A 27,088-nucleotide genomic window follows, 5' to 3' on the forward strand; every position below is an offset into this window, starting at 1 on the left:
GAGCAGATTAGACGTTGGTGATTGTTTACATGTACTCAGATTTATCTCATATTTTAAATGGGCAACTTCCCGACTTGGTTTATTTGCTGGAAAGTGAAACATTACTATTACTGACTTAGGTCACTTTGGTTATTTTGGCTGTCAAACTGTATATATTGTTACTGTAAATATATATGATGAGTTTAAGATGCCATTTGAGATATCCTCAGCGTTTGCAGAGGATGATCTCTGAATAATGTGGCGTACAACTACAAAACCAAATAGCAGTGAATCAGTATGAAAAGGTGATGATAGTTATAGATAAAATACAAAAGCATCAGGATCATATTAAAAGTATAGGCCTATAACTGGTACATGGGGGATTAGGGCATTCAAATTTGTATCATATGCTAAGACATACTAAACATTTATGATAGGAATTTTTAAATGTAATGACGAGGATCAAGGGCCTGAATTAACTGGAAATATATACGGTCTTAAAAAGGTACTCAATCCTATGACATTAACACAATCATGATGGACAGCTTTTTTTAAGTATACAAATTGATGCAGTAGAGCCAGAGAGATACCCACCTCCTTGTCAAATCCTGGCACCTAAGTTACCCACAATGCCACTCGTCCACTGACTGTTCTGTCAGAGATACAGGTGCGTTACGCTAGCAGCAGCTGATGTGGGGTCGAGCTGCTGGCCTCAAGCAGAGATGAGGAGAAGCTACAGTGGTTATATAAACTCACTACAAGCTTGTAGTCTTCAGTCCTCACCACACTGACTCAAGTGACATCACTGCATCAAAATAATGTACAATGGTGTAAATATTTTTGAAGTTTTGTTTCTTATTTATATTGTTTATATTGTTCTTACTGCTTTTTCACTTATATTATTTAATTAAATGTATTATTACTGTTTTAACTGATGCTCTCTACTTTTGCTATGCCCTCTGCTGCTATAATAATGCCAATTTCCCTGTTGTGGGAGTAATAAAGGATTATCATATGGTATATCTTAAATATGTGTTAGTATCTTGCAGCCAGCACTTTCAGTACATTTTATTGTCATAAATCGCGGTTGATAATCGCACAGTTTGGGGGTTGAGGGTGGCTATCACATCATACTCCTGGTCCCCAAAAAGGCTTTGGCCGGCCCTGCTAGGGAATAAAACATGTCAAATACTGCAAAATATTCAGACGGATAACCGAATGAAGAACTACCACCACCACAGAAACATATGTTAGTTCCTGTGGGGAGCTTGAAGTGGTTTTCTTCGGTCTTGCTAGTCGCTTCCGTCTGGTCGGGCTGTGAGTATGCGGAACTCCCTGCAGATGATGATGAAGAGGATGTTGTGAAGGCAGGTTGTAACTGACCGAGCCACCCGTTCATCGAGCAGAGAGGCGGACACACATCTCGCATCATTTCCTATGCTGCGAAGCTGTCAGACAGGGAAGCGAGCCTTTCTAGCCGTCGTGCTCGTCTAATGTCTCCAATGATAAACCGTTATATTAAAGAAAGGAGGCTGAATTCAGACAAACACCGCTGTCTTGCTCCCTCAGTGACCGAAGAAGGCACCCACCACCCAGGCCGTCCTCAGCAGCTGGCTTCGCTGCGAACGTTAGCGGCTAATCGGCTAATGTAAGCAGGTATGGATGTTCTTACTCAACACCTGTGCCATTTAAACCCCTCAACAACATTCATGGCGTTTGTTTTGAACTGTTTTCTCATGTCGCCACCGCCCGTTAAATGTGACAGGTTAGCATGTGTTATCCATATCGGTGAAGCTACTGTTAGCAGCTAGCCAGGCAGCTAGCTAGCTAGCTAATCCATCAGTGACGTAGGAAACCATAAAGCTAGCAGAGTGGAGGTGAGATGATGCATCTTTGAGGTGAACATGTAGGACAAGTCGAGGCCTGACAGCTTGTTAGAAATATAAATAAATGATAACACAGCCACAAGAGACACGACTAGCTCTCTGGGAGCTAACACGAGCCGTTGGCATCGCCTTATATTTGTTATAACGCTCCTATCCTATTGTTACCCCCCCATGTCATTAACTGTCACCCTAATCTCCACAGTTAGCTTGTTAGGTAGTAAAACCCCCAGTACACCTCGTCACTAACGTCAGCTCATATTGGATTTGTACTGTGTAAATTACAGCCATTCCGTTTAAGTCGTGTGTCATTGTAAACCAGCCGCTCATCACGCCTATAGCATCGTTTTGCAGTTGTATTATCTTATACAATGTCAAAGCAGCTTCCGACGAAAACACGACTGATGAGATAAGGCAGGTAATTTAATTGTAAGTGGATTGAACGACCGTGACATTGGGGCGAGTAATGGACACATGGAATAGTATAGAATGAATGACTCATATCATCATGGTGATAAATGTTTTATTAGCTGTGATATCTATACGTAACATTTCGTTCAGTATACATGTTAATGTAATGTCAGGCAAAAATCAGGTCAAATATATGAGAAAGCTCTGTCTGAAATAGGGCTGGGCAGTTTATCAATAATATATCCTGTTCAGACAACTTTATTAATCCCACCTGGGGCAATTTGCTTGCCTTGCACACATACTACAGTAAAACATGCCGTAAGATGTAGACATAAAGATAGACGAGTAATTAATAAAATAACAAATAAAAATACAATAAAATTAAATATTTTAAGGAGTTCAGTGGAAAAAACAATGTGTAATAAATGGAAAATGTTAATAAATAGTTTGGTCATCAATTAATAAAATAAAAATAAAAAACAGTAAAATCAATATAAAAACATCCTCAACATCCCTCTCATGTTATCATGATATGAGACAATATATTATCTTACATGTTGGATATCATGTTGTCTTTTCCTGATTTTAAAGGCTGCATTACATTAAAGTGATGTTATTTTGTTGAACTCACCGGATTGTTCTACTTGTTCTAATACTTGCATTTACTGCATTTACAAGTCATTATATTCACATAACTGCTGATTACTTATAAAAAAAATCATAGTCCAATAGTCATCACTGCAATATTGTATCGTTATATCAATATCGAGGTATTTGCTTTGGTTGTATTACAGCAAAAAAATGGAACGGTATTGATTGTATGAAAATTTGAGGACATTATTTTTGGGGTTTTAAATGAATTATTGGGGATTGTGAAAAATGTTTGTGAATGGAATAAAAAATGTGTGTACCAGTGTATCAAAACTAGTACTAGTATTAATACTAATATCATGATATTTGATTTGTTGACCAGTCCTAGCATTCATGAAATATTTTCGAGATAATTTTTCACAATACTATTTTAAGGCCATATCACCCAGCCCTAGTCTCAAAATAGAAGGAAAATATAAGCAGCTATAGATGTTAGGGGTATCACATAGATATGTTTCCTGTTAATGTGAAAATGTATTTGTAGTTGACAATTTGCATGTCAGCAGAGAAGAGATCACTTTAAGTTCTTAATTTTTCTGAAGTTTGGGACTGAAAATTGGGGTCATAGGCTGGCAAGGTCGAAAGAAACCTGCCGTCTATTTGGATAGAAACGAAAATATAAATACAGAAGATAGATTCAAGATGTTTATTGTCACTCTGTTGGTACAAGTACTCGTGTAAAATTCTTTGATAGTACTGATATAGCATAGTATTGTACTTTATCAGTGGTGGCCTGGAGAGTTCAAGGCCATCATCTTGTGCTCACCAGTTTCGTTGACAGTGGACCAAAATAGTTCTTGTACCATTGGTACTGTAATAAAAGATTGTAATCATAAAGTGAGATTGCAGTGATCAATACAGTCTCATCTACACTACATCCCTCTCTTGTGTGTGTCCATCGCTTGTTACTGCTTTTCGTTGTGACTGGCGAGAAATGCTGTCCATGTTGGAGGTCTGTGAATCATATCTATCTCCTCTCTGTGCTTATATAACCAGTGAGTGCTGCCTGCAGACCACTCTGACCACATTCATCTGTTGTGTTAACCTACATCATTATCTTGCCTTTGAAGATCACACAGTGTTGTGGTGATCCTTTTTTATCTTTTTTTGTAGAGAGGCAAAACAAGGTTCAATACCAAGCTCACTCATTACGTACAATCAGTGAAGTGCCGTAGTGCTTCCGTTGTCATCTAAAAATAATGCTGTGGTTCTGTATCTTTGTGCTGGATGAGTCTGCCTCCAGCTCTGCTTTCAGCTCTGCTGCTTCATGAAATAGCCATTTTGGCTTTGCACCAGGAAGCGTTCATGTTGCCAGACCTGCACGTTGATTCATTGTCCTGATGGGGTTGTAAGATAAATAGGGTTAGATCTGTATTCTGCATAGGCCTAGCCCACACTGTTGGAATATATTTAGCTACTCAGATTTGTGCCGTGTGTAGAAATAGCTAGAAATTTACAAAGAACTAGGAGTGTCTGTATTCTTACCAGTCTCTCAGAGCAGGTGACAGTTAACTTTGGTCTTTCTGTTCATCCACATGCAAAAGCAAGTCGGAGATTGTCAGAATTGCAGTGTTTCGGAATAACAAAATATGATGGCTGTTGACATAAGCTGACTCAACAAGAGATGTCTCAGCCCACTCTCTGTAGTGCTGTTTGAACCATGTCTTCTTATAGCATTGCACACATCAAACACTTTAGCACTGGAAAGATTCACCCAATGTACTCATTCTTTATGGTAACCCTTTCAAGTGTGAACCAGCTTAATTTATTCCCAAAGATGAAAAAGATGATTTTAAAAGTGTTTTGTAACTAAAGTGGCTATGTTTTCACACTAATATGTCAGTAATAATGGTGTAAGCATTCTTCATTTCAGATCTGTTTGGTAGTTAAGTAAGAGTTTGTCCATTTTGTTCCATCAAGAAGCCCCTCTGTGAATGGCTCCTCTGCTCACATTTGGAGCTATTAGACATAATTAGACCCATAATGCATTGCAAGCCTTCTGTGATAAAGTCACCCATAACATCCACTGGATACAGCTGCGTCACACGCAAGGATGTTTAATCACACACTGACTGTGCTCTGGCTGCCCACTCATGACTTGTATGCAGCCTGTCTGACTTGTTTGTGTGCCTGCCTGGTCTGTTCTTGCCCGACAAGAAGCATGAAATTCACTTGTGAAATGTCATTCGTTAATATCTAATCATGATGATTTAATGTATTTATTTACTTTATGTTTGGTCACATTCATCCACTTCCCTCATCACTCTCTGTGGTATCATCTGGTGTTTTGCACTGGTACCTTAAATAAAGTACGGATTTCTCTTGAACATTGTTGGAAACATTTGGGATAATGTAAGTACACAGCTCAACAAAATATAACAAAGTTCTTTTTGTTTTTTGGACGTTAACAAGACGTTAACAATTACTTGTTAACAATTACTTGTTAACAAGTGTGATAGAGGTCCAATCATTTTAAACCAGTGCCACATCTAGTCCTTTCCCCTTAGGTTACTCACAACTTTTTTAACTGGAACGAATCAGTGATATGTAGTATATATGAACCACTGGCTAAATTATTGGCCCATTAGCTTATCAGTACGAGGATAATGGCCGTTAAGAGACAGCGAAAAAACGCTCTGGGTAAAGTGTTTGTGTTTCAGGGTGGAGTTTCTGCATGTGCCATTTGTTGCTGTAAGAGTAAAGGCTGTTTAGCTGTGTTAGAAGTCGATCCCGTCACTGCACATTGTTCAGTGTACTTTTCACTACATATATGTATGGCAGTTGCTAATGTGGGCTTGTCCCCATGTCAGTATGTTTTTTAACACCTTGGGTTTTTTTTTCATTGTCCTTGCTTCACTGTGATTGATATTTACAGTATAATGTGTGAAGTATTATATAATTCAATTCAGCAGTCTAAAGCATCAGCAGTTAGGAGTTTTTTCTTTTGTCCCTCAAAATGAAAACGTTCCTTTATAGAACCGCCATTTTGTAAAAACGTTTCACAATCATGCTGAGGAGAAATCTGCTGTGGAGGAGACACAGTTACCAAGTTCTGCTCTGACTGAAGTCTTCACTTCAGCCACAAGCTGTTCATTATGCTCTGTCCATGCTGTTCATGTACTGCATCGCTGTAGATGTAAAACACAATGGTTAATCACAGTAGCTAACTAAAATACTGTGTAATTTACATCCATGTCTAGTGAGATTCTGACCTCCTTTTGTGGGGGAGAAGCAATTCCATGGGATATAAGTACCGTATCACATAATTGCAGCTAATAGCAACACATGAAACATCTGCGAATATGAAAACAACAACTATTTCTGCAAATAGTTCGAGGCAAAAGTGTCAAGAATTGAGCCTAGCATAATCCCTATCCTCTCCTGGTTTATTTGATTGTTGTTTAAATGGAGTGTCTCATGCATTCTCATCTTACCTTTTACAAGAGTACATCCAGAACACTGCTTCTATGATATGATAAAGCAGCAGCAGTATTGTTGTTGCAGCTCTGTGTGACTTAAGCACAGCCTGCTCACTTGCGATAAGCTGCAGAAATATTGTTCTTAATGCTGTAATGTTGTCAAGTTTTGGCAGTTTATGTAAGACATTTTCACCCTGCTGTTTAAATTCCATAGTTTGAGGATTATAGCACGTTGAGAAGGTGCTTGACTGGAGCTGTAAGTTGCTCCATGGTGGGGGATAGCCATCTGTAGAGGTTGCTGGTTGAGTTTGCTGCAGTTACCTGTAAATGACAGGGCTGGAGGGGGCATAGTACAAGCTGTGAAGGGTGCTTATTCCACCAAGGCTCCTAAGCTGCTTAGTTTATCAGCAAAGCCTCTCCTGAAAACTCTTTATCCTCCAACAAAAACAACCAGCTGACAAAACCGTCATAACAGAACAATCAACGCCAAAACACTTACTTTGCTTTTATCGCCTTTGTATTGTTTGGAATAAAATGTATACACAGTTTTACACTGGAGATGATGATGCAAGCTTGTCATGTCTGACATCTTTTGTGCTCCTCCAGCTTTGTCTCGTTGTCTCCTGGAAAATGGCAATATGTAACTTCAGCATGACATAATTGTCGTCTTTAATTTATTGCAGAGTAAACCAATTCTGTTTGATAGCAAGAAAACATCTCAGAGCCAGATTTTTTCACAAATACTGGACTGTCAGACAAAAAGGGACAATGCTGAGTTTTAGATGTGAAAACAAGTTTCTTCATTGGCAGTAGCCTCAATTAACCAAAATGCAATGCAACTACATTTACATCTGTCATAAATCTGCTTCTTTAATGGATTATCTGCTGTTTGGACAACACAGCATTGTTCTCTCTCTACTCTCATGTTTTCTTCCCTGAAAAATCTCATGCCTCTTCTAACTTGCCTGTATGAGAAGCACCAACTGTCATGTGGGTTTGAAAGGCTCCTTATGACAAGTAGTTAATACTGAAGTAATAGATGAGATATGTACAGGGAAAGTGGAGACTACTGCAAACGTGAGCAGACTGCTTCTTGGACTCTTTATAGTCCTTGACATTTAGAAAAGGTCAAAGACTATAAATCATGATTATTTGACACATATTTAATTTTGCAACTCTGAAAAACAGTGTCGCTGGTTGGTTTTGTGCAGTGGCAGTGAACTAGATTTTTCCATAATGCTCCCTCATAGTTTTAAATTGCTTTACGCTTCAGCATTTATTTAATTGTGCCTATAGGAAAACATGACTTAAACTACTATTTTTCTGTCTTTTTCTTGTGTTACAGGTTTGACTCATTTATTTGAACCATCACAATGATAATCAAGGAGCTTTGTTTCAACTTCACACCTGAACTTGCACAGTTGTGATGAAAGGACAGCACTGACTCAAGAGGGAACATAAATCCTGGATGCCGTGACATACAGGACGTGGCCAATCCAAGATGGAGAAAAAGAAACCGTGCCCTCGCCTTCTCGACTACCTGGTGGTTGTCGGAGCAAGGTGAGCACTCAATCTGACTTTGAGAAGTAGAAGGAATATCTCAGTCAACATAGTCAAACGGGTGGCTGTAAATATTATATAATTTTAGTGATGCTAATTGAGGAAGGCAATCAAGCTTCCATAGGACATGCTGGAAGAAGTCTGATCCATGAGGCACCACTGTAAATCGGACTTGACTCTGACCCATTAAGGCTTGGACACAGGACCTCTGGGGTTGTTCCTCAGTGTTTGACACCAGATCCTTTGACTCCTGTGGGTCGTGAGGTGTGGTCTACATCCCTGCCCACATGATGTAGCATTCAAAATGAAGCATAGAAGCACATTGTTTCAAGCACAGCAGCTACAGGGGAAAAGGATGATTCACATGAACACAGTGAAAGTAGAACCGTCCAGTCTGCCACTGCTTTTTAGCCAGTCAGTATCTCTACTGGAGCATTTAGGTATGTAACATTTACCCTTCAGGGCAGTTTCAGAGTTGTAGGGTGTTATTTGTTTACTCCTCCTGACCCGATTATGTGAACGGTTCCTGGATTCTTGTCTAAATATAGTATAGATACAAATTTGCTTCTGTAACCTTCAGGGTGGGTCAGGGCTTTGTTAGTCATTGTGCTGCACTGTCAAGAGTTCAGTGACTTTTATTCCTCCTTTATGAAACGCTCCATCAGTTAAAGACCATTTCAAATTGAATCAAATCTGTTTATTCTGAAGATACATCAGATATGAATTGTAAAATGCACAGAGCTGTTAAATCACATAGAACTAATGATGTGTGCAGCTCTACAGGCTACATTAAAACTAAACAAATGTTTTTCCGCCTCCCCTCCAGGCAACCAAGTAGTGACAGTGTGGCCCAGACACCTCAGCTTCTCCGCCGCTACCCGCTGGAGGACCACCATGACTTCCCTCTCCCACCAGATGTGGTGTTTTTCTGCCAACCAGAAGGCTGCCTGAGTATACGCCAGCGCAGAGTTAGCCTTCGTGACGACTCCTCATTTGTTTTCACGCTGACCGACAAGGACTCAGGAATCACCCGCTACGGAATCTGCGTCAACTTCTACCGCTCCTTTCAGCGAGGACATCACCGTCCTCGAGGGGACAAGAGCAGCCACACAGAGACAGCAGCACAGGCGGAGAACACTAGTGAAGGGTCTGATGGCAGCGGTGGAGGCCCACCCTCCGCGTTATCTCCACCTAAAAATGTTGAGTCAGCACCTCCGCCTGCCTCTGGGGAAGAGAGTGGCAAACCAGGTGCCGAGCAAAATGCCGGGAAGTCCCCACAGCACAGACGAAGCGCTGCTAAGATGGCAGCCAGGAACCGCAACAGCACACTGACCTCGCTGTGCATACTCAGCCACTATCCCTTCTTCTCCACCTTTAGGGAATGCTTATATATTCTCAAGAGGCTGGTGGATTGCTGCAGTCAGAGGCTAACTCAACGAGCTGGGCTCCCTCGCACCACTCAGAGGTGAGGCCTAAGATTGTTTTTTAAATTATACATGCAACTCTTTTCTTTCTTTCTTAGAATACTCCCATTTCACCCTGGTGCACATTAAAACATACCTACTATTAAAGAGGACCCGCACATGGCTGATCTGATTGATTGCGATGAGAAATTGCTGAGCACGTTTATGCTTTTCAGATGATGAACACTCATAGCTTCTGACACTCCATGTCTTTTTTTCTTGTGCCACCCTTAGGCCGAATGTCAACTTTGATCAGGAGAGCTCATTATCTAACAGACAGATTGCCCTGAAATTTGCTGAATTACCAAGGGCTTAAAACCTTCGATTTTAATCAACCCCTGACATTTACTTTCACGGCATCCATTTTTAGTCCTCGGCTTGATCAGCACACCTTTCTTCCTTGCAAAATGTGTGTATTGTGGAACATAATTAACTTTGCAGCCTCTAGGAGGTAAGTTTTGGTAAATGCAATTGACCCACAGTAGATCTGTACATGCACACCTACAAATTCTGTAAAACGAAAGGCTAGCATTACTTAAAAATCCAAGATAATTAAACAAAGTTCGTACTTTATAACCTGTAAATCTAGGTGCTGTATCGTAGGCAACTGGACTTGTTTCATTTTCTTGAAGAAACTGAAACCAGTCCACTTGCCTACGATACAGCATCTAGATTTACCATGACCTGGATGACTGAGAACCTTTTATCAACATTTATAACCTGTCTTCATCATCTGCAACCTGTTGAATAGCATCAGTGGGTTATTGTTGACGTGTCATTGCATGCAAATTATTGAGTTATTATTATAATTCAGTTTCACTTTTTCAAAGTTAAAAAAGTTACCAGAATAGCAAAAATGTGTTGCTTTTACAGTCTTCTTACTAATGTTTTCTGCAATGCCCACTGCTTTCTTTATCTCCCATCTGCTTCTCTCATTGTCCGCCTGTTCTGTGTATGCTTGTGTTACAGAATTAACACGAGAGCCTTTGTCAGTGGCCCCCATGTAGTTTAGCAGGCCATCTGCAGCCTGTGTCATGTTTTCACAGTACACTTTATGCTATCACACTCCACCTAGATGATAAATAATGGCAAACAAAATATCCACGATGCACTTAAAGGGTTTTGTTTTGAGCGATTTATAATGCAGCAAATATTATTTCTTCCAGAGTTATAGGTACATCTGAGGTACACAGATGGGATTTTAAGAATTAAATTGAATCGTTAATGTTAAAAGCGGTAATGTTATTTCTTCAACATGTGACCAAAAATGTCTATGTTGTTGATACTTCAGTTGCTTTTCAGTTTATTTGCTTTCAAAAGTTTGAACCCTGAACCAGAACATTAAAGCAGAGAAAGTGTGCGGGAGCTGCATTATGTGCCCACTGTGTACAATATGAAGTGGCATTTAGCACAGTATTTTGATTATAAGACTTAAGACCTGCAATAATTAATCGATCTGTTGTCAACTATTACATTAATTGCCAACTAGTTTTGTAATAAATTAATTGGTTTGAGTTGCTTATTTTTTAAAAAAGAGTCAAAATTCTCTGAGTCAAGCGTCATCATGTTCATAGTTTCTAGTTTCTTTACTCCTTAAGACTACAATCAATAGGGAATAGTGAATATCTTTGGGTTGTGGACAAAACAAAGACAGTTGAGGACGTTATCTTGGGCTCTGGGCAACACTGATTGACATTTTTCACCATATTGTGACATTAAGTAGACCAAACAACTAAATGACAAATTGAGAAAACAATTGTTAGTTGCCGCCCCATTACTGTATGTAGATTTTTGTTAATGACAAAACAGGCATGATTGACTCATAATTTATTCAAGCTGCAGAAAATACCCACAGCTGTAAACTGTATTCTCTTGTGACATTGTGTTTTGATGTGGCCGAATTTGCCAAGGTCTTTTGGCTATTCTGTTGCCATGGGTGACACAGTAGATTACAATTTTGGAGTGACAAATTGTTAATTAGGCTGTCACTTCACACTGGCTTGGTCCCAGTGTTAGGTGATTGTTGGTCACCGATGGTGCACGTTTTCTCCAAAGTCATCTATTTATAGCTGTCAAACCAGTGCAGCTTTCCCTCTCATCATCACCATTACAAGGGATTGCAGGAATGTCTGATGCACAGCTAATCTTTTCCATACCTTAACATGTTTTCCTCTGGTGAAATGCTGCAGCAGATCCACATATCATCAGTATAGAGCTGTGGTTTCTCTGACAGCCTCGAAAAGGCCATTCATGCCACAGGCTCAACTGACCTGAGAATCTTTCATTCCTGCCATGGTTGTTGGAAATGTGGTGTGGCAACGATGACAGAGAAGTAGGAGAGCCATTGCATAAAGGCTGTGAGCGCTGTGTGCTATGGCGGCTCTGACAGATTGAGGTCTCTGGCTGCCTTTGGGTAGCAGCTGCAGTTGGTGGGAGGGCTTCAAAGGACTAATGATTTATCTCCCTCCTTGCTAGACACACAATGATTATACACTCTAGAAAGGGTTTAATGGCACCACATGTGTGTTGAGTGGAGGGTTTCACATCAATATTTCGTCAATTGCTTGAGAGCCTCTCCTGTGTTTCCAATCTCATTTGCTCATCATATTAGTGATTTCACTGGTTGTTTGCTGAGGCATCGTGGTGGCTGTTTGCAGTACTAAAAGGAGCAAATTATTTAGTTTAATCAGTTTTTAATTTTAAAATGACTGTTTACTGAAATCAATGTGTTATTTATTAAGCGTAGCATTTAAATGTCAGTGAAACATTTTTAATTATGTCAGTGCTTATAAGAGTCACTGTATTAAATGTCAGGTGTAATTTTCAGCTTGGCACTTGAGACACCATCAGTTTCAGTAATGGTCTGCATTTTAAGAGTCGCTTTTGCATTGACTTTAAGGGGTCCTTTAAGTTTTGAGGGAGACGAGCAGTATAAGACCAAATTGTGTAATTCATCCTGTGTTATATGCCTAAAGCCACTTCAGCTATAACCCAGATTCCAAAAAAGTTAGAATGCTGTGTAAAACGTAAATAAAAACAGAATGCAATCCTTTCCGAACTTTGTTTACTGACAACAGCTTTACGAAGTGTTCCTGAGCCCATGTAATATGTCCTTCATACAATCGTTTTTTTCACTGTGGTAAACCTCGCCCCATCCTTACTAGTTTATAACTGATCATGACACTATCACCTGTTTTCCTGTGCAATGTTCCAAATGCGTGTTCATGGTGCATTTCTTCTTTCTAGGGACACCATGTGGCGAGTGTTCACGGGGGCGCTGTCGGTGGACGAGAAAGGCAGCCAGCTGCTGGCAGACCTGCGGGAGATTGAGTCCTGGGTGTACCGGTTGCTGCGTTCACCAGTACCACTGGCGGGTCAGAGGCGTGTGGATGTGGAAGTGCTGCCCCATGAACTCAAACGGTCACTCACCTTTGCCCTGCCTGACAACTCTCGCTTCTCCATGGTCGACTTCCCCCTGCACCTGCCCTTAGAGCTGCTGGGTGTGGACGCATGTCTTCAAGTCCTCAGCTGTGTCCTGCTAGAGCACAAGGTAATGACAGGCACAGCGGTGGGTTCAGAATAGAAACTGTGTCTTATCGGTGATCGCTTGAGTCTGTCTCTTTTTTTCCTTTGTATTTTTAAAGACAGGAATGAGTTGTGTGGTTGTCTTCAGCTGCATTTTATTAAAGGTCTAACTGATTGTTTCAAGGAGAACTAATAAGCAAAGCTATATTTAATATGTTGTTATTGGTCAGTGCTTTGTTCTGGAGTGCAGCTGTGTGTCCACTCCTGGACTGAGACCTCCTTTCGGGAGAAATGTCCCGAGTGACCTTCATCAGACATTTTCTGTTAAAGATGTAGGCTCACTGCAGCCATTTTATGGCAGTGTGGGCAAAGTATGATGGGTAAAAGGGAGGTTGTAAACACCATGTGACCGAAAGGAAAGACTCTTCAACTCTGTCTCTCCTATCATTAACACTTGAAGCATTAGTAGGGATGTAATAGAAATCCTTGCTTGGCTGGTGCTGGTGTAGTGTTCTGTTGTTGCTCTTGGTTTACAGTGACATTGATACACAGACTCATTTGCAGCCATCACATATCAAACCTCAGATTCACATGTTCAGTCACACTGCTGAAAGGCCATACTGCTGGATAAGTGTTGGATAGGTTTTCTGTTTTTCTGTCAGTTGGTGTTTCTCAAATATTGAATTTATCTGGGCCAGCTACCTAAATAAATGTCCACCTACCTAAAAGAATCAGCTTAAAATGCAGATTGATTGCAAAATCTTTCTGAATGCTGCATCCAAGTGCAGTCATTAGTTAGCTTTAGTGTTATTTGCAGCCCCACCACCCACCACCTCCTCCTGGTTAACCTCCGCAGCCGGTATAAAATGCTGCCGTCTTGCATTCATCCATTTTGGCTTTTTGAAGATAAATTCAATACATCATTAAATTCAGTCATGTTGAACTAAGTGCTGTCTGAAAGCTTTCTGAGTGACTTCCTTTCAAGGACTTTTGCCGCCAAATGAATTTTTCATAACGGTTCAGTTTTTAATATTGCGGATATGACTCAAAGGCAAAATTTTAACCTTGAAACATTTGTGTTACTTACAAAAAGAGGAAATAGGATTGATTGGTCAAATAATAGTGTGATATAACACCAGAGCAAGAGGTCAATTAAGTGACCATGTGTTTGTCTATTTAATTATGTTATATTAGCATAACAAGGCAGTGAACAACCACCACATTTGTGTTAAAATAAACATTAACACAGAAACCTGTATATTGTGTTTTTTAGTCTTCTTCCGTTTCTTTTTTGCTCAGGTCATTCTTCAATCCAGAGATTACAATGCTTTGTCTATGAGCGTCATGGCCTTTGTGGCCATGATCTACCCTCTGGAGTACATGTTCCCTGTCATCCCCTTACTGCCAACGTGCATGGCCTCTGCTGAGCAGGTACAACGGGTCATTTCTTTTAAACATATTTCAAAGAAGTTGATGATTTTTACCAAACATGCAGTTTTTAATTGGAAACATGAAACTGTGACTGACTGGTATGTTTTCTCCTGCCCACAGCTCCTTCTTGCTCCCACTCCCTACATCATAGGTGTACCAGCAAGCTTCTTCCTCTACAAAGCTGATTTCAAAATGCCAGATGATGTGTGGCTTGTGGACCTTGATAGCAGCAAGGTTAGTACACTCATATGATTTTCTACTTCTCTTTCTGATCTTGTTTTTGCCTATTTTGATTATGTCCAGATTTTTAAAATGAACCATTAGTTTTTTTATCTTATCTTAATTTAGATTGTTGTTTTCTTTGACTTCAGGTTATAGCACCCACCAATGCAGAGATACTACCACCTCTTCCAGAGCCTGAAGCAGGCGAGCTTAAGAAACACCTGAAACAGGTACTGCATGTGATTTGTCTGATTCCTCTTAAGTTTTTGTCAGCTTAACATTTTCTGATTCTACTGCACTGTTGCAGCCCGGGCTCAGCCCAGAACCAGTGGGATTACTGACAATATGAGCATTTTGCAAAGAAATTTCTATAATTCAGTTACTGCTCTGGAGCTGAGCTTTGACTTTCAGTGATATGTACTCTTATTTGAATGTAAAACTTCTTTTCCAGCAGTGTGAAGAGTAGGGGCTTCCTTCCTCAACACAGTTGTATGTATTGTAGAGTGTGTGAGCATTTGAAATGGGATTTGTAGTGCACTAACACAAACAAATGTTTTTCTTTTCCTTTTTTCCTGTTTTCTTTGCATGCTGTAGCTCTTGGAGGTAAAGATCCTAGGACCCTGCTTCTCAAGCAAAACCTTTAGTCATAATTGTAGTAACTAACTTGCCCCCCCAACCCAGTTATCTAACATAACATCAGAATCTGGTTCTGATTCATGGGCACAACTTTTTCTTTTCATACTTCCACAATGCGTGCAACATCAATAACATAGGACACAAAATCCCTTCTTAGCAAATGTGAAAACTACTGATATGATCACTGAGTGTGCCGATTGGCAAAGAAAAGTTAGCATGGCTAAATTTTCAGCCGTCATTGGCTGTTGATAGTCACACTGCCATGCATCCTTGTTTTTCCATGGTTATCCTGAAACCTCTGCATGGTAATAGGTTATTTACACTCATTATAACTTTACCAGTTATCTTAAACTCCTATTTGCATGACTAAAGGAAGAAATGCTTCAAACATTTAAACAACACAAATCCTTGTACTGATTTTACACATTTCCCTTCATTGTAAAACAAGACAAACAAACTAAAATTACCTAACATTTAAAGGTCAAGTCCGTAGAATTTAGTGGCACATAGTGGTGAGTTTGAAGACTGCAACCAACTGAACACCCTTTGTGTCATACTTCCCAAAGAGGCCGCTAAAAACATGAACACGAAAAAACATGTCAACCTTGAAAGGGCCCTATCTAGGGCCAGTTTTTGGTTTGTCCCTTCTGGGACTCTGTGGAAGAAGTGGGGCTCCCTTTCTATATATAAAAGGCTCATTGTAAAGTAACATAAGCACAGTAATTCATAGTTTCAGGTGTTTATGCACTAGTGAAAACACCATTTTTAACATGATCTTTTAATATTTTAACTTTTTATTTTATTGTCTCATTTCATACAACTAACATCGAACTTTCCTTGTATGTTATCTTCAAACTTTGCTTCATGTTTTTTTTACATTGATTTAAAAAAAGCTGTTCCTTGCATACACTTACTTTGTTTAATATGCCTTGAATCAGAGCAGGTTCGTTAGCCATGTGTGATTAGCAGCTCTCTCCCTGTGTGCGGATGTGTGATTGCGAGGCTGGTGTGTAGGAGTTTGCAAAGCCTCAGATTAGCAGTTGTGTATTTGGAAACAAGCACACAATATTAATATCTGTGAATGGAGAAAAGGTCGCTGGAGATGGTTTAACCGATTATCTGAAGACTGCGATGCCAAAGCAGAATGCTGCTGATGTGAGAGTCAATGAAAATACTTGCACTTAACGCTGGATACGTGAAATAAATTGGTCCCTAATGAGTGACTGATTTATTTACTTTCACGAAATTGGTGGTTTTATTAGTTAGGCTCACCTGATATGTTTTAAGTTAGAAGTAAGGCTTATATTTAGCTGCAGGTGCTTTATTGTGCAAGTATTTTATCTATGTTTCTCAAAAGATCTGCTGTTCTGTATCTGTCATCACCACTCCATTGTAACCACTGGTTTTCTCCCAGTTGGTCACCATGGATGGCCTTCATGTGTCTTTTAGTGGCTGGATTCTGTAGGTGAAGTCGTGTCACGTTATTGCTTTGTCCGTGTTTCTCACTGTCTTTCATGTTAAGCATAAAGAAAACATCTCTTCTTTCCTCACAATCCTCTTTCTCTCTTGGTCGTTCTCTTTCTTCACTCTCACTCAGTCTTGCAAATTCTCTTGCACGACTGGCCATCCTTCACCGTGTCAAGAAGAGCACAAATTAATCTTTTCTTATCTCCTTCCTTCAGTAAATTGCAGAATTGAAAATGGAAGTGATGAAACAGCAAGACATTGCTTTTATTGTGCAGCACATCACAAATAACATCAGCATATTTTTTCATGAAGTGAGATCTATTTGAGTCTCATTTACGTGGCACCAAAATATACTTTATATTGCTGTCAGCAAAAAAGGCAAATGGGAAGTACTGTTGAAAGGAGACTAAGAAAAGAAAGGGAAAGGGCCATGGTGGTGACCCTTCCGTCATGTGCTGTTCCAGTGTCAGTCACGAAGTAATCATCCCAGCCCCTCATGTGATTCTCCTCGCATCTCTCTTATCCCCTTCCTAGTGTCTGGTTAGGTTGACCGTGATCACCCAAAAGCAGATCTTCTCCTCTGAAAATAAGGTTACTCATTTCTCCTCCTGTGGAATGTGTAATGCCCCTGCACGGATATCTTCTCTCTCTCACATTATTTTGCTTGTCACTACTACTTATATCTCCTACTCTTCAAGACTTGAACAAAATGCATAACAGTGTCACAGAATGCAGCGGACCAGTTTTTTAATACACTGCTTAGCTCTGGCTTGAGCATGACTGAATGTGCGTGCATCTATCTTGGCATCAGTGAGTGTTCTCGTAACCAAAACAAGATACGATGAAGCTAATCACTTTGACAGAGTTAACATTCATCCAGACCCAGCAACTAAATGTTCCATTATGCTAAGCTAAACATTGACACTTGAGTCTGCAGCAGTTCCCTCAAAGCAAACCATGCATAGTGACTTACTTCCCTTGTGCCCCTCCTCTCCAAAATGACACACCCACTACAGGCATCAACATGCACAAAACTGATGCTTCAGCTCCATATGTAACAAGAGTAAAATGAAGTAGTTGTGAAAACAGTAAAAATGGAGAAAACCTAGTTGAAGACCCTTTAGTTTATCATCTCTTAAGCTCACTACTGGGCAGCAGAGATGCTTGGTAGTAAGAGGGACTACTGTTTAAATCAATTTTAGCAATTTGAATCATCCCTTTAAATCCCTTAAACCAGATTTTCCAAGTCCCTTTTCAAGCAGTCAGTCACTTTGCCCCCGATTGTTTTACTTCTACAGAGAGGGTAAACATTTACAGAATATCCCATTAAGTGTAGAAATTTATAATAAATAAATTTAAAAAAAAAATGTTGATGCCAATTGTGGGAGTGGTCCATCCTAGCGCTGTATTATTTTATGTTTAGATCCACTGCTATGTTATTAATTTATGTCACTGTCACCTTTCCAGGCCTTGGCCAGTATGAGTTTGAACACCCAACCCATTCTGAACCTGGAGAAGTTCCAGGAAGGTCAGGAGATGCCCCTGCTGCCACCTGGACGAGATAAAGCGTCGCCATCCTCCACAGAGTTCAACCCTCTAATTTATGGCAATGACGTTGATTCTGTGGATGTAGCCACCAGGCAAGCTTTGAATGTCTCTTTTCATCGTCAATTTGTCATGTTTCTATCTGTCTATTTGAAGAACTTTGAAAAGGGAAAAAAAAAAGAATTATATTTAAAGATGCACCAAAATGGAATATCTGATAAATATTTGTTTGTTGTACCAGACCTATGCAATGATGTTAATTTTAATCTTATAAATGCAAAAATGTAAGTAGAATAAATGTGTATATTGTTTTATTTATTTATATAGCACATTTCATTCCCAAAGGCAAGCCAAAGTGTTTTCCAGATTGCACAGGTAAAAGCCTGTGAAAGAAATGATAAAGACAGTGAACAAAATCATTATGACAAATTTGTTAATAATAAATAATTTTGATCAAAAAGAAAATTATTTAAAAGCTTTGGTAAACAGGTAGGTCTTCAGCATTATCTCAAGTCTTAGCTCTTCTGGACATTTGTTACACATTTGAGCACTATAATTATAAAGGCAGCTTCACCATGTTTGGTTTTGACTCTGGTCATTAATCCAGAACCAGGTGAGCTGAGAGGTCCACGAGGTTCTTACAGGCTCAGGAGACAGAAATCTACGGCCTAACTACTGTCAGATACTGAAATGTCTAACTTCGATACAATACAAAATATCGATATTTGATAACATGTCCAACACCATGGGGAAGAAGTGAAACAACTTTGAGGGCATAAAATATTGTATTTTTATTAAAAGTTACATATAGTAAGGCTTGTGTACTGTGTGATAAGAGCAATGGCATTTAAGGTAATTGGATGTAAGGAGATGAGCCTACATGGGCATTGCGGTGTGTGTCGACCTGCTGTCAGAGAGAAGAGAGAGCGAGAAAGCTCAGCTGCCATCAGTATCGATACTGTGTAAAAGGAGTACTGAAACAGTCTCAAATATTCAGTATCAATATTTATCGATATTTCAGTATTTTTGACAAACCTGGCCCAATACATTCAGTGATTTATGGACAAGCAATAGAATTTTAAAGTCGGTTCTATTAGAAATGCAATACAAGAATACTATTTTTTTTTGTTCATTAATTTGCTGGTGTAACATGTAGTCAACATATAGTTATATTGTATGTATTTAATTTTAAAGATTAAAAGAAATATTAGGCAAAACTAACTAACTTCTTTTACAGGGTCGCCATGGTACGATTCTTCAACTCCCCAAATGTTCTCCAGGGGTTCCAGATGCATACCCGCACCTTGCGCCTCTTCCCCCGGCCTGTGGTGGCTTTTCAGTCAACCTCTTTTCTCGCATCTCGGCCACGACGTTCCAGCTTTGCAGATAAACTTTCTCACACCCAGGCAGTGGAGTTTTATGGAGAATGGGCTCTCAATCCTACCAACCTGGCCTTTCAGAGGATACATAACAGTAAGACTCATTTAAGATGGTAATCGTCTCTATCTCGATCAATATGCACCTCGAAAAATGTGTGAAAGTAATAAGGAATTAATTCTGCACCCTTCTGCTTCAGATGTGTTTGACCCCTCCCTAATTGGAGACAAGCCCAAGTGGTATGCTCACCAGCTGCAGCCAGTGAACTACAGAGTGTATGATGGGAGCTCCCAGCTGGTTGAAGCTATGGCTGGTCCCTTAGAGGATGAGGCCAACGAGTCTGACCCCACAGACAGGTAAGACAGATCAATCACAATCTAATGTAATCTTCTTATTGAGTTATTGGCTTATTTTAGTATTTGCAGTATGTACTTTTTGTTTAGGTAGCTCTTGGTGATAAATTGTATTTGTTGCAGTGGTAGTGACAGCGAGGCATACGATGACTCCAGCTCGTCCTATTCCTCACTTGGAGACCTTGTGAGTGAGATGATCCAGGGTGACATCCAGGGAGACACACCAAGTAAGTCGCTGTTTCATTACAAAATGTGCTCTGACTATATTCATTCAGTTTCCTTCCTTGTAATATTTTACCATGATGCCATAGGCTTGGACCCCCCTACCCACGCTGCACTGGGAGACGCTAGCGAGGTTGAGTTTCAACACTATGAGGACTTCAGGGAAGGGCAGGGCTTGGAGGGTCCATCCAGTGGGGACGGACCTGCCGAACCGTCTGATGGACAGCCTCTACGCTCAAGCTCCAGCACGACTGCAAGCTCAAGTCCCAGCACAATCATCCAGGGAGTCAACAATGTATGTGATTAGGGCTAACCCTAACAGTTATTTTTGTTATCGATTTATATGCTGATTATTTTGTAGATTCATGTATTTATTGTTGGGTCTACAAAATGTCAGAAAACAATGAAAATTCAATATGGTCTTATACAGAGAAAAGCAGAAAATCCCAATATTTGATTTACATTTCCTGCCATTTTTGCATGAAAAAATTACTTTACAATTAATCAGTTATCTACTGTAAATAATTACTGATTTTCTTTTTTCCTTTTCTGTCCATTAGCTGATCGATTAGTCGACTAATATTTCCAGCTCTATGTGTGATCTTTCCAGTCAGTACAAAGCTGAAATTCACTTTTTTCTCTCTCTTTCTCTCTCTATATATATATATATGTACACACACACACACACACACACACACACACACACACACACACACACACCAATATACAGGCAATTAATAATTAATAAATAAAACCCTGTCCAAACTAGTCATCGGAATATGTGTGTATATGCGTGTAATGCAGAATTGATTGATTGATTGATTGATTAAAATTATGGAAAGGAGAAAAATACTTACACAAATGCAAGAAGACATTTACACAACATTAATCAGTGTGCTTATTTTTCCAGGAACAGGGGGAAGCACCTGAAATTGAAGCATCAGCAAGTGCTGCCTTACAGAACCCTGTCCCCGCTTTGGCCAGTCAGCCGTTCCTCAGACCTACAGCTGACACAGGCCTGGTGGACCCAGCCAACAAAAAGCAAGAGTATGATAACCCATACTTTGAGCCTCAGTATGGCTTCCCCTCAGAGGATGATCCTGATGCAGAAGAGCAAGTGGAGTCATACACCCCTCGATTCAACCAGAACCTCAATGGCAACAAGTGTGTTAAACTTGTTCATCACTTGAATGAATGCATAATCATCATTCAAATGGGCTCTTTGACCAAACCATGAAAAGTTCTCTATCAAAACCCAGCATGTCAAATTAATCTCTCCATTCATGGTGGTCTTGAATCTTTGGTGGTGCTATGTTGTGATGTGGTTTGAATGCTTGAGAGATTCCCATATTCATATATCATATGATACACACGTTCCTGTGTCTGAGACCCACGGTTAATGTCTTTTGATAATTTTTTTAGGGCAGCGCGTCCATTACGTCCCAGTAGCCTGAGGCTCCCTGGAGAGTCTGATGGAGAGGGAGACTCTCGCAACAGCTCGCCAAACTCCACCATTTCCAACAGCAGCAATGACGGATTCGGAGGACTCATGTCCTTTGCCAGTAAGAACATTTGAATTTCATTTAGTTTCTTTCAGCGGAGTCCAGGTTGTAAAACATGTAAAGTGGGCTGATTTATGCGGGTGATGATGAATTTGAGCACCAAACCAAAAGTACTTGTCAGAAGCAATTCACCCATTCCTAAAGACGTAATGCACAGTTTAAAGCTTTAACAGACCCAATCATACAAATTCAATAATGCATCAAATCCAGAGTGTATAGTGTGTTGCCTAACTGAGAGTGGAGATGATGCTGCCTATAGAATTTTGTCAGTATTTTTCTTTTGTCAAGAGGACACAATCTTAATCTGACACAGAAAATTGATTTAGTGTTAGTTGTAACTGTAATGTGTATATTTAAGTTGAGAGTTGATTGAATTATTATGTGTAATGTAATGTGAAGGGGGTCATGGTGACAAACCTCCAGAGAATTGTCATTACCTTGTGCTCTGTGGAAGGTTTTAGCATCTTTAGCTCATTGTTCTGCTTCACACAAACTGTGTGAATAGTGTTGTTTATGGCTTCAGCAAGCAACTGTTGGCAGTGAAATTAAATGTCTTATATGCTACTTGCTCAGCACCTAATGGCAAGCAGACATAGTTAACATCCAGCTAGTGAATGTAGCTGGGCATTTAGCAGCGAAAATGCAAGATATTTCCCTCAGGAGAGCAAACATTGGACCTAAATGTATTTAGTTTAACAGGAGCACATGACTCCAAATGAATGCTTATATTGTTCTGGATGTGTTAAAAGTCAACACATTGACCATATCAGCTATAAAGAAAGTTTTAGTTAGTGTTGTGTTCAGAGCTTGTTTCAACTCCAAAAAAAAGCAGGCTCTTGTTACCAAAGGCTGATTTATTACTGTTTTGATGAGACTAAACGTCCCTCTCTAAAATTCATGTGAATGCTGAATAATGTTATATATAATACTTTTGTTTTTCACGATCATTTGAATTTTATTTCTGTTTTCTGATCATATTATATACCGTCACGCCCCTACAGGCAATCTGTACAAGAACCATGGCACCAGTTTCAGTCTGTCCAATCTTGCCCTTCCCAACAAGGCAGCGAGGGACAAAGCAACTCCTTTCCCCAGCTTAAAAGGTAGGACAGCACAGCTAACCTGATCAATTTATATCTGTTCAAGCTCATCATGAAATTGATTGAGTTTTTGTTTATTCTCTGTGACAGTTGTTCAGTGTGGTTTCAAGGGTAATAAAAAAAAAAAAAAAATTATAAAACGTCTTGTTGAGAAGACACATGTGGATTGAGAGTTGATAAAGTGAAAGGGCTGAAATTTTTGTTTTTTGAACCACTCATTTTATATTTTTTTAAATCACTGACTTCACGTTTGCAGTCATGTAACAGGTTATTAAGTTTGTTATTTTTTTAATTCTATTTTGTCATTTTAAGATTATACACAAATACCATGATTTGAATCCTCATGAGAAATACATATACAATTCTAATAATTAACAAGCTCATTATACATACGCTTATGGCCAGCATTGCTTACCCACTAAAAACACTAACACCATTCCTAATGTACACTTGTCTAAACAGAACAACATAGCATTATTATTAAGTATTTTCTGACTTTAGTATTCTTATTTAACTCATTTATTGTCTGTCCTTTTCTGCCTTTTTGTTTTCCTTTTTTTTTCAAAATTATTTCTGTCGGGTAAAAAGAATATTTCAATATTGATATTGAGGAGGAAATGGAGCAAGCAGGTTTGTAGAGCTGTTTTATTTATAGCCTGACTTACTTCCCACTGGATTGCCAAACAGATATGGCACTATTTTAAAGGAGAATATTGAGGCTATATCAAACAGTTTTTCTCTCAAGAGTAACAGGAAAATCCTCTCAAAAACAGACTTCACATTTGTTGTCATGGTCTCACACAGCAACTCTTGTTGCTCTTCTGTTGTCATGTGCAGTTTTCCTTGGACTATTGATTGATTTTCCTTTTCTACTAAACCATTAGCTGATGGTGTAGAATGTGTTCATATGAATCATGTTTGGAGCAGTTTGTACAATACATTGGTACAAATCTGCACCCGGGCATCATTTGGATTCAGATAAATGTGTGAAGGCAGCAAACAGAAAGAGGAAGCAATCCAAAGAGGAAGTAATATAGTTTGTGTGTGTAAGGAGTGCCGTTACACATGAATGGAAACCTAAGCATAACAAAATAATTTCCAACCACAGTCGCAGCTGAGGCTCATATTCAGCTTTTTATTCAAGTCTTATCTGTCATGAACATGAGAGCAGGCAAATTATGCAGAGTGTAGACAAATCTGTCCTTCTTTGCTGAACTTACAGGGACTAAAATTGCACTTGGGAATAGAGTTATTGAACTGGCTAATATTTCTTATGTGGCTAATATGAATTCTGTTTGGGCTGGATTTTCACTTTAACTGAGAGAAAAAACAGGTGAAGCATGGTACTGTAACTCAATAGCTCCACTCCATGTGGAATAGCTGCCATAGAAAATGTTATGTTCCTTTGATTATGATGTGTTTTGTCTTTGTTGTTCAGATGCCCCTGACAGCCCGGGTATGTTCTGTCTTGTGTGGTAGTTTGTTTTAGCCCCCTGGCTAGGCATTTCTTTATCCTTCAAGTTACCTATACCTATCTTACACCCTGTTTCTCAGTGTAGGACGAGGATAGAAGACACACCTTTAGTGTTCTTCGTGTATATCCATACCTTCCCCTCTGTTCCTTTGCCATTGCGTTCTGTGTGACTGGTGGGAGTCTTCTTGATGATGCACACATTTTCCCTCTGTGACTACAAACTGTTAGTGGTGTGGCATCTGCACATCCTTACTGCTACAAGAAGGATGTTCAGTCCTTTTAAAGTGCATTTAATTCATGTTTTAATGAAGTTAGATTTATGTCTGTGGATGACGTTCACAGAAACATCTGTCCTCAGTGAATGGAATTAATTTCCTTCCTCCTGACTTTCATATGTCTCTTTCCCTGCTTGCTGGTTTGGTGACTCCCATTGTTGAGTGTTTCCTTCCCTTTTTTGAGGTCACGCTCTATTATAACCCAAAAAAGTGATGAAACTTTGAATATCACAGGTTTTCCAATGAGTGTGTCATGGTTATTTTGGTTATATTTTGTGTTTTTGTGCTCCAAACAATATTTCTGCCCTACATCGGGCAGACATTGTAAAGAAACAACTCCATTCATTCTTCAAGATTTACATTGTCATTGTTGGACTGCACTGTTCAGCATTACTTGCATGGTTCAGGCTGATGTATATAACAAAGTATGAGCTATACACAACTCCTACTTGGCACTGTAAATGTTGAATGTGTTGCCGAACACATGATCATCTAATCAAACACTCAGAGTTAACACCATTCTCAGAACATATTGTCCTCTGCTGTTTTCTGTCTGCCCTTTTCTTTTTTACTTTTTAATTTTCTTTGTTTTGGCGCCATGTTGAGTGTGCATGTTGTGTTATGGGTTGATGTTCAGACTGGTTGTGTCTGGGCCGGTGTCCCTCTCTCTGTCCACCTTTCGCGGCACTAATTCTGGGTTTTGTGTGCAGTATTTGGGCTAAATTCTCTAATGGAGATAATTACAGAGGCCGGCCCGGGGAGCGGAGAAGGTGGGTTCTGCCCTTTTATCGAGTGAGCTGCATGCTTCTCCAAGCCAGTCAACTACATCTCCCAGCATCCCCCTCTTGTCTATCCTCATTTCGGTCACTGTGTGTGTCATCAGTGATCCAGTGGAGCATCGAGTCTTGTCTTACCACGTCACCATTCATAGTGACTGTTCCCCTTCCTCAGACTAATTTCATTCCACAATACTTTATGATTAATTTTATTTATTGAACTAGCCCCATCACAAACTAGTTTCAAATGAATCAATGAAGAAATGTACCTAGATCTAACATCAGGTAATCACAAGAAGAAGTAAAACAATGTTATGTAACAGTTAACCACAGGGAAGCAAATGAAGCAAAAGACACAGAAAATGATGTTGGAGATACAGAATAGAATCAGATAATCTCCCAACATCCATCGTTTGTCTTTATTTTCTTGTCCTTTTTGCTCCCACAAAGTGTACAAATGGGGTTGGGCCCAATCATGCTGTAATTGTGCTCCACACAGTGAGCAGTGACTACAGTCAAATTATGCAAATTTAGAGCCCAACTGGTGAAAATCTTTTATCATCAGTGAAATAAATTCAGGCTTTTACCAGGCGAGATACTGGCTGTCTTACGTCATTCAAACTACGACTTGGCAGATAAATTTGAGTTAGCATTCCAGTTATTCAGATTAAAAAACTCTAGACCTCATAGTTAAGGTGTAATATTGCATATAATCTGGAGCATTTTGTGTGTTTCATAGGAGATTCTGGTTGGATTTGAGCTGAGGCTGTCAGTGTTTGTCAGAGCTGTCTCAAAATGCTTTCAAGGCTTTTTCAATTTCCTGTGTTATTTCTCCAGTTATACTATGGGGTTAGCCTTAGTATACTTACACTTACTTTTCAGATTCAGATTATTTTATAGTTTATAGGCTAATAATTGTGATGTGTTACCAGTTATATTGTGTTGTAGGTGAGACATGGTGTGAAAGTATGTTGTATCATAGCCAAAGTAGCACATTTTTAAAATTGTTTTTTTTAATCTGCAATAAAAATCACAGATACCGCTAATGGGGAAAAATGCTGAATATTGGCCCGGTAATAGGCCAGGGCCGATAAACGCTTTACCCCTAGTAGTTCTACCATCACACAAACTAACATATTTCAAGAGGACATTAGTGAATCTCTAGAGACTGCCCACACACTAAATTTAAAGACAGGATATTACTACAATTAATCAATTTATAAGTAAATTAAAAAGCATTAGTTATGCGCCTGACAGAGCAAATAATGTAGAAAACACAACCTCTATCTCAGGAAACAGGCAAGTATCAGATGTAATCCAGTGTTTCAAAGCTGTGAGCACTAAAGTACAAAACATTTTTTTAATGGAGCAACTTGGCATCGTAACCAGTCGCTGTGTAGATATGTGTATCAAAAACGCATCTGATCAAACAAGCAGCATCAAAACTAGTTATCCACGCCCCGTCTGTGATTGGCTGCACACCCGTTTTTCTTTGTCTTTTACGGCCATCTGCAGAGCTGCAGTCACTCTCTTAGGTTGGCCAGCCATGATAAAAGCTTACCCACAGTTTTTAACAGTTAATATACTGAGTTTGCAGGTCTCTCTCGCTGAAGTATTTTCAGGCTTTTGTTTCTTTGTATCCGAAGGCTTCCAATTAGGGTTTTGTTTCGGTGTGAATGGTTCTCTATCCATCAGATAATTCTCAATTGTCTCTTTAAGCTACACAGAATGAGTGAGTCAGTCATTTGAGTGTTTGT

General features: G+C 39.5%; 1 protein-coding gene across 18 annotated transcripts in view; it reads left to right on the top strand.

Moving 5' to 3' along the window:
- The first annotated feature begins 1,172 nt into the window (after positions 1-1,172).
- madd (MAP-kinase activating death domain) overlaps positions 1,173-27,088 on the top strand; it is a 53,555-nt gene continuing 27,639 nt past the window's right edge. For 5 of the 18 annotated variants that reach the window (XM_084360675.1, XM_084360677.1, XM_084360691.1 and 2 more), the window contains exons 1-17: positions 1,174-1,635; positions 7,689-7,903; positions 8,730-9,368; positions 12,613-12,916; positions 14,191-14,322; positions 14,443-14,556; positions 14,694-14,774; positions 17,182-17,238; positions 18,115-18,287; positions 19,430-19,665; positions 19,769-19,925; positions 20,046-20,149; positions 20,234-20,439; positions 21,055-21,308; positions 21,567-21,706; positions 22,708-22,809; positions 25,266-25,325. In XM_084360675.1, the coding sequence (XP_084216801.1) occupies positions 7,845-7,903; positions 8,730-9,368; positions 12,613-12,916; positions 14,191-14,322; positions 14,443-14,556; positions 14,694-14,774; positions 17,182-17,238; positions 18,115-18,287; positions 19,430-19,665; positions 19,769-19,925; positions 20,046-20,149; positions 20,234-20,439; positions 21,055-21,308; positions 21,567-21,706; positions 22,708-22,809; positions 25,266-25,325 (2,818 nt within the window). In that variant the 5' untranslated portion in view covers positions 1,174-1,635; positions 7,689-7,844. Of the gene's footprint in view, positions 1,636-7,688; positions 7,904-8,729; positions 9,369-12,612; positions 12,917-14,190; positions 14,323-14,442; positions 14,557-14,693; positions 14,775-17,181; positions 17,239-18,114; positions 18,288-19,429; positions 19,666-19,768; positions 19,926-20,045; positions 20,150-20,233; positions 20,440-21,054; positions 21,309-21,566; positions 21,707-22,707; positions 22,810-25,265; positions 25,326-27,088 lie in introns of all 18 variants that reach the window. The other 13 variants (XM_084360679.1, XM_084360684.1, XM_084360680.1 and 10 more) reach the window with 9 other exon arrangements.

This window comes from Pagrus pagrus, assembly GCF_965226575.1.
Source record: "Pagrus pagrus genome assembly, chromosome: 1".
In the NCBI taxonomy this organism is placed as follows: Eukaryota; Metazoa; Chordata; class Actinopteri; order Spariformes; family Sparidae; genus Pagrus; species Pagrus pagrus.